The sequence below is a fragment of the Pipistrellus hanaki genome (genome assembly GCF_964339955.1).
Source record: "Pipistrellus hanaki genome assembly, chromosome: 3".
In the NCBI taxonomy this organism is placed as follows: domain Eukaryota; kingdom Metazoa; phylum Chordata; class Mammalia; order Chiroptera; family Vespertilionidae; genus Pipistrellus; species Pipistrellus hanaki.
Genome location: NC_140505.1, coordinates 168,556,743 through 168,572,500, shown reverse-complemented (window position 1 = coordinate 168,572,500; position 15,758 = coordinate 168,556,743). Strand labels below are relative to the sequence as shown.

General features: G+C 47.4%; 1 protein-coding gene across 1 annotated transcript; it reads left to right on the top strand.

Moving 5' to 3' along the window:
- Positions 1 to 1,364: 1,364 nt before the first annotated feature.
- GABARAPL1 (GABA type A receptor associated protein like 1) lies at positions 1,365 to 10,351 on the top strand. The gene is made up of 4 exons (XM_084879073.1): positions 1,365 to 1,776; positions 6,703 to 6,781; positions 7,823 to 7,941; positions 9,080 to 10,351. Exons 1-4 carry the CDS (start codon positions 1,687 to 1,689, stop codon positions 9,143 to 9,145), a joined length of 354 nt encoding a protein of 117 aa, XP_084735199.1. The 5' UTR covers positions 1,365 to 1,686; the 3' UTR covers positions 9,146 to 10,351.
- The last annotated feature ends 5,407 nt before the right edge of the window (positions 10,352 to 15,758 follow it).

Below are 15,758 nucleotides of genomic sequence, written 5' to 3'. Positions count from 1 at the left end.
TGTCTGTCCTTGGGTGTGGTTGGCATATGGCAGTAATTGGGTTTCTGATATCTGTCTCCCTGAGTAAGAGTGATATATAATATGCTATTTACCCTGTGGTTAAGTACAGGGTGAAGTACAAACCATTTACTCTTAACTATCCTTGGTTTATGGAAGATAATATTTACTAGGTGGCTGTAAACTATATACATATATTGATTTCAGAGAGGAAGAGACAGGGAGAGAGAAACATCACTATAAGAGAGAATCATTGATCGGCTGCCTCCTGCTCGCCCCCTACTGGGGATTGAGCCCACAACCCAGGCATGTGCCCTGACCAGAAATGGAACCCTGTCCTCCTGGTTCATAGGTCCAAGCTCAACAACTGAGCCACACTGGTTGGGTTGTCTCAAACAGTTCTCAGAACTTCCAGAGCTTGTTTTGGGTAAAGCAGCCCTTCCTCACGCTTCTTATAATTTCCCCTGCTCTTCCCATTTATAAAGGTTGGAAAAGCCCTAGTCCCTTTGATTCTTGGTGAGGTAAGGGGAAGACACAGCACCCTTTCTGGTGGCACTTTCTATTCACATTGGGGACACTTCAGCAGCAGTACTCTCTATCCTCCAGGTAAATGTCTGTATAAGAAAAAAAAAAAAGACTGTTTGGGAAGAACTAATGAGTTCATCACTCAACCTTGCTGTTTTCTTCTCCAGTCTTCTGAGTTGACAGGAGAAAGTGAATCATTTCTATATTTGAACAAGCCATGCAGCCCTTGGCGTCAAGACTGACAGCCCTGTGGGGACCTTGATTACACTTCATGCCCTTCACCTAATCCGTTTCTTTGAATTCCTGAGTCACGGTTTGTTTATGTTCTTATGTTCCTGCTCAGGGAGCAAACTTGCGGCAGGAACACAAACAAAATGACGCCAACGCGGCGGCGAAGGAGGGGTGTCCCCGGCTAAGGAAGCCAAGCCCAGCTCCCAAGGTGCCCGGCTCGGCTCCCGGTGCCACTGGAGAAGCTAAGGGCAAGTGTGCACGCGCAGGGGGCATTGCTGCACTGGCCAACGCAACCCGTGCACCCCCGCCAGCTCGGAAGAGCTGGTTTGTCTCCCCGTGTGTTTGTTTTTTGGACCCAACCAAAACAGCAGCGAGGAAGAGGGAAGAACGCCTCTGTAGAACATTCTTTTTCTTTGCTTCAAAACCGTTTTCCATGTCACACTCTGCATAGAAAAAGAAGTTTAAAACCTGCTTCCGTTCGCAATGAATTATATTTAAGGAAGGGTTAGCTAGAAAGAGAACACACGGAAGACAACCACGTGCCTTCCCCCCCCCACCCCGCGGGGTCCGGGGCGCCGGGGGCGGGGCCGGGGGCGGGGCCGGGGCGGGACGTCGTGACGTCACAATGCCCCGGCGCCGCCGCGTTGTTTTCGCGTTCCCAGCTTTCGGGGAAAGCCAGCGCTGCTCCTGTCCTCCTCCGCCTGCAGCCCCGAGCCTCGCCGATCCCCCTGCCCAAAGCCCGGCCTCAGCGGCGTGCACTCCGGAGCTGCATCTCCGAAAGCGGTCCTGCTGCGTCTTGAGATTTGGCGGAAGGAAGGAAGGAAGAAGGAGGGAAGGAAGAAGCCCGAACGAGAGCCAGCCACGCAGGCATCATCAGCCCTGGAGGCAGGCCCCCGCCGTCGTCCGGGGATCTTGGAAACCCTGCGGTTCATCATGAAGTTCCAGTATAAGGAGGACCACCCCTTTGAGTATCGGAAAAAGGAAGGCGAGAAGATCCGGAAGAAATACCCGGACAGGGTCCCTGTGAGTGGCGGGGGAGGGGGCGGGGGGGCTGGGAAGAAGGGAAGGGGGAGCTAGGAAGGCGGGGAGGGTGGGGGTGGAGGTGGAGGTGGGGGGAATGGGGAGGCGTGATGGCTGCCCGAAGGCACCGCAGAGCGCTGGTCCCTCGCATTCCTTCACCCCGAACGCCCTTCCCTTCGCTGCGAGGAGGGCCGAGGGGATGGGTGCTCTGACGGCGGATCTCCTAAAAAAAAACCCCAAAAAACCCGTCTGTCCTCCCGGGGCTCGTGCCCGTCTCCGGAGCCGCCCGCATCCCTCCAGCCGAACCTGCGTTTGAATGACTCAGCGGAACGGAGAGGCCGTGGGTGCTGGTGGGAGGCGCTCACCCTGTGGCCCTGTGGGTGCGAGATCGGCTAGGTCGGGCCCGGCTGTTTGCTTCCTTTAAGGTCGCAGGGACATTGATTTGGTGGGGGGAGCGGGGGGATCTCTGGGTTTTTGCACCCATCGATGTCTGCCGTGGCTGGTTCTCCCTTAATCCGGTTGACTTTGGTCCTCCTAGCATTTGGGTTTGGGAGGCAAAGGTTAGGAAGCCAGTGGGTCTTTACCCCCCCCCCCTCCCCATTCTGTTAGGGTTGGGGGGAGGGGGGGGGGAGTGCCACCAGACCGGCCTGGCCCGGAAAACAAGGTCATGTTCCCTGCGCCACAGCGGGGCTGCCTCCTTCTTGGCTCCCGGGCTGTGTGGGGGCGGGCGGGCTGCCTCCCTCCGCTACTTGTTCTGATCAGATTGTAATTAGACACAGTCCGGAGGGCCCGGGCCTTGTTCTCTCGGTGTTTTTGGACCCTGGTTCATGTCATTGAGGAGGAAGAGAGAGAGAGAGAGAGAGAGAGAGAGAGAGAGAGAGAGAGAGAGAGAGAGAGAGAGAGAGAGAGAGAGAGAGAGAGAGAGAGAGAGGGAGAGGGGGACAGGAGGAGAGGGGGAGAGGGGGAGAGGGGGAGAGGGGGAGAGGGGGAGAGGGGGAGAGGGGGAGGGAGAGGGAGAAGGAGAATATATATATATAAATCTTCTCTGCATCCGGGCCTTTTCCCCATCCCCACCCCCCCACCCAACCCCCCACTCCTGTCACTTGCCTGGTTTTTCTCTCCTGTGGGCTGCACAACCGGATTGGAAAAGCAGAAGACTCTTAAGGTTGTGCTAGAGAGAGCAACAACCTTTCTTATATTTTGGAGATGAAGGAGCAGAAAGTTTAGATTGTAACCTTTATCTTCGGGCAGGGACGTTAGGATACATGTTACACATAATTTACAGCTAAAGGAATCCCGATGATCTGTTGTGCTTTCCTGACCCAGCAGGTACACCCAGGCCTCCTCTCCGATCCTTATCTAAGTGTCCTGATCTCACACAGCTATCAGAGCAATCTGGTAGAAACCGGAACAATCCTTTTCCTATAAGGATAATCCTTTCCCTATAAGGACAGTCCTTTTCCCCTAAGGAAGAGGAGACACGAGGGCTGTGCCATTCTCTGGAAATGGCACACAAAAAGGACCCTTCACTTATTGCTTCGCTGGTCTCTGGATCTTGGCTTCAAAAGTTTCTCCCGAATCTGGTGATATTCCACTGTCCTGTAATAACATGTAGAAGTGGCAGTTAACTTGATTGATAGTTGTACCTGAGCATATGCTGCCTATTCACTCTGTCTTAATCATCCGCCCGCCGTTATAATCCCCATTGTCAGAGGAAGACTGAAGCACAGATAAATGAAGTCACTTCCTAAAGGTTTCACACAACTGGTCTGTTGCAGATCTTGGATTGCAGCCCTGCATTGGGTCCTTCATGCAGTCCTATGAGAATTAAGTGTACACTATTTGGTATTGGAAATAGAGAAATAAACTGTTGCTTCCATCAAGTGTCCAGAGTAGAATGAAGCTCTGTCTCAGTAGCTCTGTGTAAGTTAAAAACTATACCTGTTCCTAAGTCTAGTTAAATTTCCTATGTTTCCTTAAAATTGAGATTGATCCCATTTCCATTTACATGCATTCCCCCAGGATATTTCAGCTGATTCTCGATAGTCCCTTCCTGCTGAGTTCGGTATTACATTTTTACAAAGTTGTATAATTTGTAAACTGTTTGGACCATCACTCTGACCTCACAGTCCCTCCAGTTAAAGTTTTAACCAGTTAAGAGCCTCCCAAGGAGCTTGTAAGGAGCTCGGCCTGTGACCTCCTTTCTAGCTGGGACGCAGGAAGAAGAGCTTTGCTGAGCTCTGAGGTGTGATTCCAGTTTGGGGTGGGACCCTGAATCTTGTTAGAGTGCTCTGTTCACCAAATAGAGGGTGAGAGTAAATTATGTGCAAACCCCCTTTCAGTGGTGGTAAAGCAGCCACGTACCCTGCCTGACTGCTCACATAACTCAAGCTTAGCCCCTGCAGAATCTCTGGAGCCGCCACCCCTGGGCAGCTGTGCCTGTGCCTTGGGAGAGAAGGGTTTCATGGGCTCTTAAAGTGATCTTAATAGCTACCGTGTGTTGGAAACCTGTGACATTGCAGGAAACTGTTAGGCACAGGTTGTCTATCTTTTTTTATTGTCTATTTTTTTAAATTCATGAACAGCCCAAGGAGTATTAGCCACGTTCCATTTCACGATGAGGAAAACAGACGAGCGGAGCCTCTGGCCCAGAGCTCAGTGTAAGAGAGTGGCAGGTGGCAGAGTTGGGTTCTTGGAAACCTACACATTTCTGGTAAAGCTGTGCTTTCCTGCTCCCCTTCCTTTTCCTCTAAGTTCTCCCTCCCCCTCCCCGCCATGTCTCCTTTGCAGTTTTTTTCTATTCCCTTGTGGTTTCCTTCTTTTATTTTTTTAAAATAATAATTTCAGAGAAGAAAGAGATAGAAACATCAATGACTAGAGAAAACCATCCGTCAACCATCAATCAGCCCCCTCCTGCACGCACCCCCCCCCCCACTGGTCAATCAGCTGCCTCCTGCAGGCCCCCTTCTGGAGATCAAACCCTCAACTTGGGCATGTGGGGGACTTGAACCGGCAACCTTTTGGTGTATGAGATGATGCCCAACCAATTGAGCCACACCAGTCAGAGCAGTTCTTCACTGTTTTAATCCATCTCCTTAAATTTAGAAGCTTAGATTCACATAGAACTTCAAGGGTTACTCACGTCCACCGTAGCAGTACCATAACTTTGTAAAGGAGATGTTGGGAAGTTATCATCTTCCCTTTACTCATTGGAATGCTGAAGCTCAGAGAGGTTAAGTGACTTGCTGAAGATCGAACAGCTACTAGGGATACTTGGCCAGTGTTTATTTCTGCTTCTGCAATTTTCCTATACTTTCCAAACCCTCTATCTAGGGTAATGATATTTTCTAAACAAAAAGTCTAAATCTCATGGCTTTATAATAGATTTCAAATATTTAAAATGTAAATATATAAAATATAATATGCATGAATTATAAATCTATAAATATTAAATATACTTTTTGTAGTATGCAATTTAAATTTAAATATATTATTTAAATATTTAAAATGTTAAATATTTACAAGTCTTCTATTTTATAAATTTACATGAATAAAAAATTTTTATTTTTTTTAAGTTGATTGTTTTAGAGACAGAGGAAGGAAGAGGGAAAGAGAGAGAAGCATCATGTCAGAGTGAATGAAACATCCATCAATCGAATGGCTGCCTTCTGTACCAGCCCACAACCTGGGCATGTGTTCTGACCAGGAATGGAACTAACAACCTTTTGGTGCACAGGTTGATGCCCAACCAACTGAGCCATACAGGCCAGGGCAAGTCTTTAATTTTTAAATAGCTTAATTTTTTTCTTTCCATTACAGAAATCTGGTTTTTCTAAACTTTCAAATATTATAGAAATACTTATAGACATTGGAAAATCGCTTGAAATTCTAGCATAATATTGATAAATAGGTTATTGTACTGAGATAGCGCAGAATATTACACTGTAAGAACTATTTTACTGTTTACTCTTTTGCTTAATAAAATAGTGTCTTAAGCTTTCTTTGTGTGGTACTTTTTAAAAAATTTGACAAAATATAAAATTTAAACCACATCATCTATAGCTTTAATAAGTGGCCTTTATAAGGAAGAAAACTAACAGGTACTCTGGACCATTTGAGAAGACCCAGACAGCCTTCCTGCTTTAATTAAATACCAGAAGGAATCTATCCTATAGTATACCTGATGGGTAACTTGTAATTACTTAAAATCAAGATTCTTTTTACTTTAGATCACATGCCCTGGCCATCCTCTTGCTATTGCAGTAATAAAACAACAACCTTTCTCCCATCCAAGACTAACCAGGCCCGACCCTGCTTAGCTTCCGAGATCAGACGAGATCGGGCGTGTTCAGGGTGGTATGGCCGTAGACTAAAACAACAACCTTTCTAAGAAAGCCCATCTCCCCACATATTTGTAAGGGAGATTGTGGGATCCCTTGTCACATCCCGCGTGGTTCAGGATTCCTGTTCAGAGTCTGGTTTCAGGAGAAGGCTGCACACAAATGTAAAGACAACTGGAAAAGAGTTAATTTGGGGAAATTGGGGAGCCACGCGGGAGTCCCACTTCTAGAGGGAGGATTACCGCTAGGCCCTGACCTTGCTATCCCTTTTATTGAGACTATGGGATGCACCCATAGTCCTTAGGCAGGTAATAAGTGGATTATAATATCAGTAAGGATTTACAGTTAGCATGGTCTCCATTAGATAGGGAGTGGTTGGCTCTGACCTTTCAGAGTTTCAGGGTTGACCAAGCTTTTACATCTTTCTATTCGTGAGACAAGAATAGGTTTCCGGCGGGAGATTAAGTAACAGAAAAATGTTACTGGGACCAGACAGACTCACTTTAAATCGGGAAACTAAGATGTGGAAGGAAAAATACTAGGTTGGTTTCTGTAGTTTTCATTCCCCGCTCTTGGACTCTCCTGCCAGGTGATCGTGGAGAAGGCTCCTAAGGCCAGGGTGCCTGATCTGGACAAGAGGAAGTACCTGGTGCCCTCTGACCTCACTGGTAATGCTCTTCCTGACCCTCCCATAGCAAAGTGCTCCCAGTCCTGCCTGCGTGCATGAGATTGTGAGACTGAGGAAGGAGGCTGAAGAAAGTAGGGTTCTTCAGAAAGTTAGGTTATTCAAAATGGTGACATGATCCTTCCCCATCACCAGTCTCTTAAGCAATTCGCATCATAGTGCCTCGTTTGATGCAGGCACAGCAAAGTATAAGACATTGAAAGAGATCACATGTCTGTTACTTAAAGCACTTAACATCATCTCTGTTACTATGATGTCACTTTATTCCAAGAGGAAAACCAGACTAGTTTCTTGTGAGAATTCTCAAATGATGTCTTTTAGAGATTCTCAAATGATGTCTTTGTCTCCCCAAACTCCATTTTTTTTGGTTAACATTTTATATATGCTTTGGTTAACGTTTGGAAATGCAGAGGATATAGTCATTTGTCACCTTGATCCTTAGTGGAATTATCACTGCATCTAGCAGACACTGGGAAGATTTTTAGATATGTTTGCTCTGGAGTTCTTAGATTTAAACATCAGCCTTCTAACATGTCTTCAGTGTGCTCAGTAAAAGGGAAAGCGTTGAACTCCATTCATTGTCCCAGCATTGGAGTGAGTGGCGGTGCTAAGATTATTGGAGTCAAGAAGACCTCTTCCCATTGACTAGTTTGTGTTAGGATGGAAGTGTGTTCCAGATCAGATTTAGACAATGAGGGGGCTATTATAGCCTGGATATAGAGTGTTCCCTCCAAGCTGTCCTCAGGCTTAGCGTGGGTATATGCTAGCATCTGGTCTAATTTTGAGTAAACGAAGGCAAGTACCTGTTTACTGAGGAATACACTGCTCAGTGGCATATTACCCGTACAAGGGAGTACAAGTCTTTGAGTTTCACTTTATTTCTATCGCCGTGGGACAGTAATGGGCTGTGTTCAGATGGTATGAAAGGAGGAGCTTTAAGGGGAGCAGGCAGAGCAGAATTCTCCTAGTCCCTTGTGTTCGGTACTGTTGCCTTTCTTTCATAAAACCCTCTTCCTCCCTGCAGTTGGCCAGTTCTACTTCTTGATCCGGAAGAGGATCCACCTGAGACCTGAGGACGCCTTATTCTTCTTTGTCAACAACACTATCCCCCCCACTAGCGCTACCATGGGCCAGCTGTATGAGGTAATGGTCCAGGTGACAGCAGTGCGGGCAGCTCTGGTGTTCTCCAGCCTTTGTTCTCGTGCATTTTGATAACACACCTGGGAAAGTGGAACAGGGGGTGTTGTCTATCAGGATCCTCTTACTCGGGGCAGGCACTGTGAGGCTCTGCGAGATGAGATAGCTCTGCCCTTTAGGAATAGAGCAGCTACTGAATTCAGTTGCTTTTCATTCTTCTTTCAGTCTTGGCCTTGCCTGGCATTTTTTTTTAAATATATTTTTATTGACTTCCTAGACGCAGGGGTCTTCAAACTACGGCCCGCAGGCCACATGCAGCCCCCAGGGGAGTCTGATCCTGCCCGCCAGGTTTTTTGGGCATGAGCGCAGCCAAGGTGTTACAGTAGGGATTAGTAGTTCATATAGTCCGGCCCTCCAGCTCTCTGAGGGACCGTGATCTGGCCCCCACTTTAAAAAGTTTGAGGACCCCTGTCCTAGAGGGAGAGACAGAAATATTAATGATGAGAGAGAAGCATTGAACATGTTCCCCTGACCATGAATTGAACTGTGACCTCCCAGCTTGTATGTCGACACCCAACTAGAGAGCCAGCCAGCCTTGCCTAGAATATTTTAACATAGGATTATGGCTTTTGATTGTAAAAATTTCAAATAAACTGAAATTTATAATTAAGACAAAATCTTTTAAGTTGTTTTAATAGGTAAACTTAGCTGGAGACAATAATGTATGTGATTTAAAAAAAAAATACATATTTTTATTGATTTCAGAGAGGAAGGGAGAGGGAGAGAGAGCTAGAAACATCAGTGATGAGAGAGAATCATTGATCGGCTGCCTCCTGCAAACCCCACAATGGGGATCGAACCCCCAACCTGGGCATGTGCCCCGACTGGGAATCAAACCATGACCTCCTGGTTCATAGGTCCATGCTCAAACACTGAGCCATACTGGCCAGACCAATGTATGTAGTCTTAATGGTTACCCCATAGCATATATTCCCTATTAGTATGTATCTCAGTGTTCGTGTTTTGTTGTATCTGTGTTTTCCATGCTAGAGAGAATGAGCTTTAAAAGATAAGGATTATGCCCTGGTCGTGGAGATAATGAATGGGACGATGTTTTCTAACCGGTCCTCATCTCTTCCCCTAGGACAACCACGAGGAAGACTACTTTCTGTATGTGGCCTACAGCGACGAGAGTGTGTACGGGAAGTGAGTGGCGGCAGCCCAGCCGATGGGAGCCTGGACTCGGGGGTAGGGGGAGGGATATGTGTGGGATGTGGGGAAGAGATCGATAGCTCCCACCATGGAGAGGAGACAGAAGGTGAAGACATCTGGAAACACTACAACCGTACACTTCGTCATCGTCGTCGTCATATTTTCACCTGCTCAATTGATATTTTTTGCTGCTTCCTCGGCCCAGGGAGAAAGCATGTCAGGACTGAGCTGTTGGATTAGCTTTACTCCAGGAATGGAGAGGATATAATTTCATAGCGTTGCTGCGAATTAATTTTTGTGTGATTTCTTTGCTTCTTTGTTTTTTTAGAAGAGTCGGGAGGTGGGCAAGTTGGGGGCAGAGATGATTGTGGAGTAGCATCACCTTTCAGCTCTCCCTTCTCTTTGACATTTGCACAGGACAGCCGGGAAGGTGGGAAGGGAAGGGAATGATTTAGAATTACTGGTAGTGGACCATTCCTGAGGACCAAAGGAGACACATTGTAATTCAAACATTGTGCCCCATCTCTCCTCCTCCTTCTCTTCCCCCTCCCCCTTCCCCTCCTCCTTCTCCTCTTCCTCCTCCTTGCCACATCTCCCCCATCCCAGTCATAATCTCAAAGACATCAAGCACCACCCCAGTGATGGGGATAGATGTCAGATAGAAATTTAGATGGAGCTCACTTTAGGAAAATAAGAGCCAATCATGAAGGACGTGACAATGAAGGTAGTTTTGATAGCATTAACTGGAATTGATGAAGTATTGAACATCTCTGCCTAACCTGCTCTCTCTCTCTAGTGCCCCTCATCCCACCCCTGCCGTGGACTTTAATGAGCCTCAGCCATTTCCAATTAACAGACTCCATGGATTTCCTCCCTCCCTGCTGTTTCTTCTAAGACAGTGATGCTAAGTGATGGCCAGCTGCTTCCCTCCTGGGGTTTCCATTTACCGCAGCTGCTAGTTAGGAAAGTTGGAGAGGGTGACTTGTAGTAATTCGTGGGGCTTCTGTTGATTCTGATTATTTTCACTTTAGGGGTTCTTCTGGGTGGGGGTGGGGAGCACTCAGTCATGACATTTCAGCTCATCTCTGCTCATGAAAAGGGTTCTTCCTGGGGGGGAATCTGGGTGTTGATTCTGTCAGCTGCAGGTCCTTGTGTAATGTTTATGCTGTCAGGCCAAGGAAATAAAGTCATTGTATACCTTCAACTCACCGTGAGTTCAGAACTGTTGCCTTTGCTTGGTATGCATTAACAATGGATGGCAGGTGGAGTCTCTGAGCAGAACATCTGAGTGGGTGACTGTTGACAGTTTGCTCACATGTCGTCAGACGTGTACAAGTTTGCTGACCAGGAGTTACCGTCCAAATGTGGGGCAGTGCGGTGCAAAGGTGTGTGTGTGTGTGTGTGTGTGTGTGTGGTGAATGCTTTGTCACTGTTTTATGTGATTTTTCTAAACTGAAGGGGGAAGACCGCCTACATCAGAATGTAGGTGGAATTGGGGATGTGCAATGCCTAAGCCTTGTTCCAAATTGTACCCACTCAGAATCTCTGCGTAGGCGCCTGCATTTTTAATCCCATGATTCTGCTGTGCACTGAAGCTGGAGAGGCGTTGCTCTGTATACCTGGTTTTGCTCTTAAGTCCCAGCTAAACATATTCTCTCCACATCTTGGTCAGAGTGAGGCTAAATCAGAAAAGGCACATAGGTAAGGCTGCTCGGTCACACACGCTTGGATCTTCTGACCATTTGAGTCCACTCTGTCAGGGACTAATATACGAGTGAGCAGTTGGGGTGCGAGTTAGGAGACAATGAAAAAAAGATTAGTAGACCATGATTCCTTAAAGAACTCCAGAACTTGTCTCTGATATTCTTATCTTGCATCTGTATCCCCAAGTGGTGTCTACCTCTGCAGTTTTAGGTGGTTATGAAAGATCCATGGCACAACTCCACCCACCACCAAACCACACCCAGTGTGCTGAGAAAGTTCAGGCAGGATTGAGGGAAGGAGGGAGCCCAAACCCAGCAAGCACCACATGAGGAAAATTAAAAGCTGCAAGGAATTTTGATGTTGACATCAAAGCGCTGGGAATAGACACCTGTCACTACTGGCAGAACAATATTTAGGTGTTTCTGATAAAACCAAATGGAAGCTAATATTTGAATTAAGATATGAGTTATATTTTTAAGATAGTGGACTTAGTCACTGCCTAAGAATGAGATGGGATAAACGTTTAAAACAACCCAGGCTGGTTTTGCTCAGTGGTTAGTGTCAGATTGTGCACTATGGATCACAGGTTCGATTCCTAGTCAAGGGCACATAGCTGGGTTGCAGGTTTGAATCCCCTGGCCCTGGCCAGGGTGCATGAAGGAGGCAACAAATGTATGTTTCTACCGCACTCTGTCCCTCCCTCCCACTCTCTAAAAAACCAATAGAAAAAATAACCTGGAGTGTGGATTAGCAAAAAAAGGTAAAAATAGAAACAAGTATATGGCAGATCCCAGTTCCCTGTACATGATGAGCCGTCCCTGGAGTGCATGGGACAGCGGCCCATCACTAAATCTTAGAGGTACTTTGAGAACCTCTGTCTCCCTGGGAGACCTTTGCTTAGTTCAGCCTGACCTGTCTCTGGGTCTTTCTGTTGGAGAGAATTGATACTTGGATGGGACATTGCGTATTGCCTTAGACCAGCTCTCCACTGTCTTAAATCCCTAAAGTTAAATAACAGCTCAGTTCAGGGGCAAAGGCAGGCTGGGTGTTTGAGGGCTCCGATTCAGATGCTTCTTCCCAATCAGTAGTATCTCAGAGCCACTCCCATGCTTCCTGCTGAACCAGCTCCAAAGCCTCTCGGTGCCCTGTGGCTATTGTGTAATTAAGTCTCTGAGTAAAAGTAGCTCAGGGAATGTCTTTTCACTATTGGGGGCCTCTTGTTCCATGGAAGGTTGATTGACATCCTGATACTTCTTCCGGGGAATCAACTGTGAATGGTGTGTCAAATAGTCCAATTTGCCCCATAGAATCCAGTCTGAAGTCACTATCAGAGATGAGTGAGTTTTTAGTTTTTACCAGATATTTTGGTAGATCTCATATCTCTAGAGGGAGAGGGCACATCTAGTTTTGCAAGGAGCATCTTGATTTATTCCTATTGCCCTGATTGGCTTATTTATTCTTATTTCACTGTCACGAGTTCCCCAATGGGCAAACAGAAGTTCACTGTCATATCTATATCTATGTAAAAGCCCAACAACCAGATGACTGGGATGACCGACGTGCACTGCAGCAGCCAACCAACCTTTCTGGGCCCCGATTGGCCAACCTCCTCTCCCCCCATTGGTCCACAACACCCAGATTGGGGGTGAGGCCAGCTGGCTAAACACCAGTTGCTCCTCCCTCCTGCCAGCCTGGCCCAATGGGTCCCCATCTGAGCGGGCTGGCCAGACTCCACCCATGCACGAATTCATGCAGTGGGCCTCTAGTTTAGCTTATTACCACCTTGGAGGGGAGTGAGAAGCTTATTACCACCTTGGAGGGGAGTGAGAGAGAGAGGGAGGGAGAGAGAGAGAGAGAGAGAGAGAGAGAGAGAGAGAGAGAGAGAATGTCTGCCATCCAGATACATCCTTCTCCACAGCTGTTAACCCTGTGGGTGGAAACAAGAAAAAGGCCACCCTTGAATAGCAGACTGCTTGCTGTGTTTTCCCCAATGTATTGTAGAACTGGTTTCCTATAAAGCTCTGCATTTAAAAAAGTTCATAGACTGTGTTGTGAAATCAGAGGTCAAGATTGCAAAAGAGCAAAGCAAATGGTGGTTAACTCCTGAAGAGAGGTGACTAGGCAGGTGCACTGCCTGGCAGAGCTCCAGGGGCTGCACACGGCTTTGCAGCGTGGAAGGTGTTCCCAGCATGGGCACAGGCCTCTGGCTGTCACAGTCCCCCCTCTGCCCCTCTTGGTTACAAATACTGTCCATGTACCAGTTGCTGTGGAAATGTTACCGTCAGTAAGCACACTGTTATTTGTTGTATTCGTGTCATTAACCACCAAATGGTATACCTTTGAGGTTTTGTGTGTGGGCTGAGGCATACTGTCCACTTGCCCTTGAGTATAGCACCAAGTTAACTGTTAAAATAAATGCAATCATTTCTGGAAAATAAACTAGCTGACAAACCAGTTTCAGCCAGTTTTCACTCTAGAGAAGACTGGTAACCCACTATTACTAGCTGTGTTTTCTTTCAGATATAATTTTACTCAGAGATTTGAACGAGCCCCAAACATTCATCAATATTTGTTTGGTTTTGTTTGTGCTGCATGAAGCCACCAGTCATTTTCAGGAACCGGCCCATTTCGTCCTTGAGAGTCCCCGAGTCCCTGAGAGAGCTTGCCTGCAGCCCAGCGCCCCACCCACCGCTGTGTTTCCCTGGCTTCACAGTGCCAGGGCTACTCGGTCAACACAGCCGGAGGCGTAGTGTCAGGGGAATGACTCAGGCTGCAGACCTTGCTTTTCTCAGCTGTTTTGATATATGCTTTAAAAGCAAAAACAACCAAAAAACCCATAAACAAATCAACAGTAACAACAAAACACACATTAGAGACCCTGTGTCAAAAGCTGTGCTCTACACACATTAACAAATACAACTCCCCTCCATTTGTACCACCCCGAGCAGAATGAAGTGTGTAAAACTGCCTTCCAAAGAGGACATGCTGGGCTCAGGCCTCTGCAGCCCAGACAGCTCTGTGGCCGGAAGTGCTTTCTCCCTCCTGAGGGCAGCCCAGGCTGGGGACGACTGGTGCTGGTGGCAAGTTAGGCCTCTTTTTCCCTTTGCCTTCTTTTAGTCAACTTTCTAATCCCCAAATGACAATCCCTCAAGGACCCACACTTCTTAATTACTCACAAGTGAGCAAGAAAATGAATGAAAGCAGTGAAAAAAGGGCAGGGCAGACAACAAACCGTCCTTGGCCCATTATGTATATAAATCATTGGGCTGGGTTCTTATGGTTGTCTCACCGAATCTTGGAAAATAAACTCCGTAGTGAATATTTTCATCCAATTTGGCTGCTGAATAGGGAAAAGAAAGGTTAATTTTTTTCAAGATGAAATGGCCAATATTGAGCTCTGCATAGTTAAGATTCAAGCCCAGGTCTAGCTGGGCCTTCCCTGAGGTCAAAGTGTTACCAGGGAGACCATGAGACCTTGGTTCGTGTCTTCCTGAGGGAAAGGTTTCAATCAAGAGACAAAGCATAGAAAAGCAAGCAAGCATTCATTGACCTCAGCAAAAACATGCTCAGGAGAGGAAACGAGGAGGGCATAGAAGAAGCACCAGGAGAGCCTCGGCTGGGCGGCCTTGGCTCACCAGGAAGTCAGAGACCAGGGGGCCATGGAGACAGGTTCGGGGAGAGCCTGGGATGAGCTGCTGCTGCCCCTGGCTGCAAGTCTTATGGAGTCGCTTAGAGATCAGGGGAGACCAGCCTGTGTGGGAAGGATAGGGGAAGGGAATGGCATAGGTATGCTCCCCAGAGGGAGATCGGATGGTACTGGGACTTTTGTTTTCAGGGATTTTAAAATCTGGGTGTTTGGGAGGTTTTAGGGACAGATCAATAGAATTTTCATCGGCCTTATGCTGATGTACCAAAGTGAGATTCATTCTCTTAATTTGTCTGTCCTTTGGTGTGGTTGGGAAATGGCACTGATTGGATTTCTATTTGTCTCCCTGAATAGGATGTTTTAAGCTGTTTACCCTCTGGTTGGGGAGCAGTGCAACCGTTTACTCTTAAGTTTCCTTGGTTTGGGGAAGATAGGATTTACTAGGTGGCTGCAAACTCTCTGTCTCAGTTTCTTTGTGCAGCTTGTCCTGTAGTTTTCCTAGCTTGTACTATCCTATATAATAAAAGTCTCACATGCAAATTGTCCCCTTGGGAGTTTGATTGGGAGTTTGACTGCTCGCCTTGATGTGTGCTGACCACCAGGCACTGACACAGAACATGGAGGGCGTTGGCAATGTGGATCTGGCAGTGGGCAGCAGTGGAGGCGCTGCTGGCCCTGATGGGCCCTGAGGAGAGTGGGATCGCAGCAGGATGGTGGAGCAGGTGAGCGGGCAGCAGCAGGCCAAGGCGGCTGTGAGTCAGGGCCCAATAGACCAGCCGATCAACCCGCAGATGGCCACCAGTGGCAGCAGCAGGGGTGGGGCCACCATTTGGCTCCTAGGCACTGAGGGAGCCAGGTGGGGGCCTCGGCCCCAATTGATGGCCTCACAGGCGGGATGGTGGAGCAGGTGGGGTGGCATTAGGCCAAGGCAGGGTGCCAGACAGGGCTGTGAGGCTGGGAGCAAACTGGGGCCTGATCCTTGCAAGCCACTAGGAGGGACCCCACTTGTGCATGAATTTGTGCACCAGGCTTCTAGCATTATAACAAAAGCAGGTCAGAACCTTTGGGAATTCCATGTGTAGTTTGATCAGACTGAAGGCTGAAGCTGCAAAATATTTCAATTTCTCTTTGTAATAGTCCCCTGTCCTATAACTGCGTTGTTTCTGCTTGTTACTACTTACAAATGTACTAGCTAATTTTACATTCCAAGCCTCACCTTACATCGCTTATTTGTAATGCCCTTCCCTGTCCTACCTGCCTG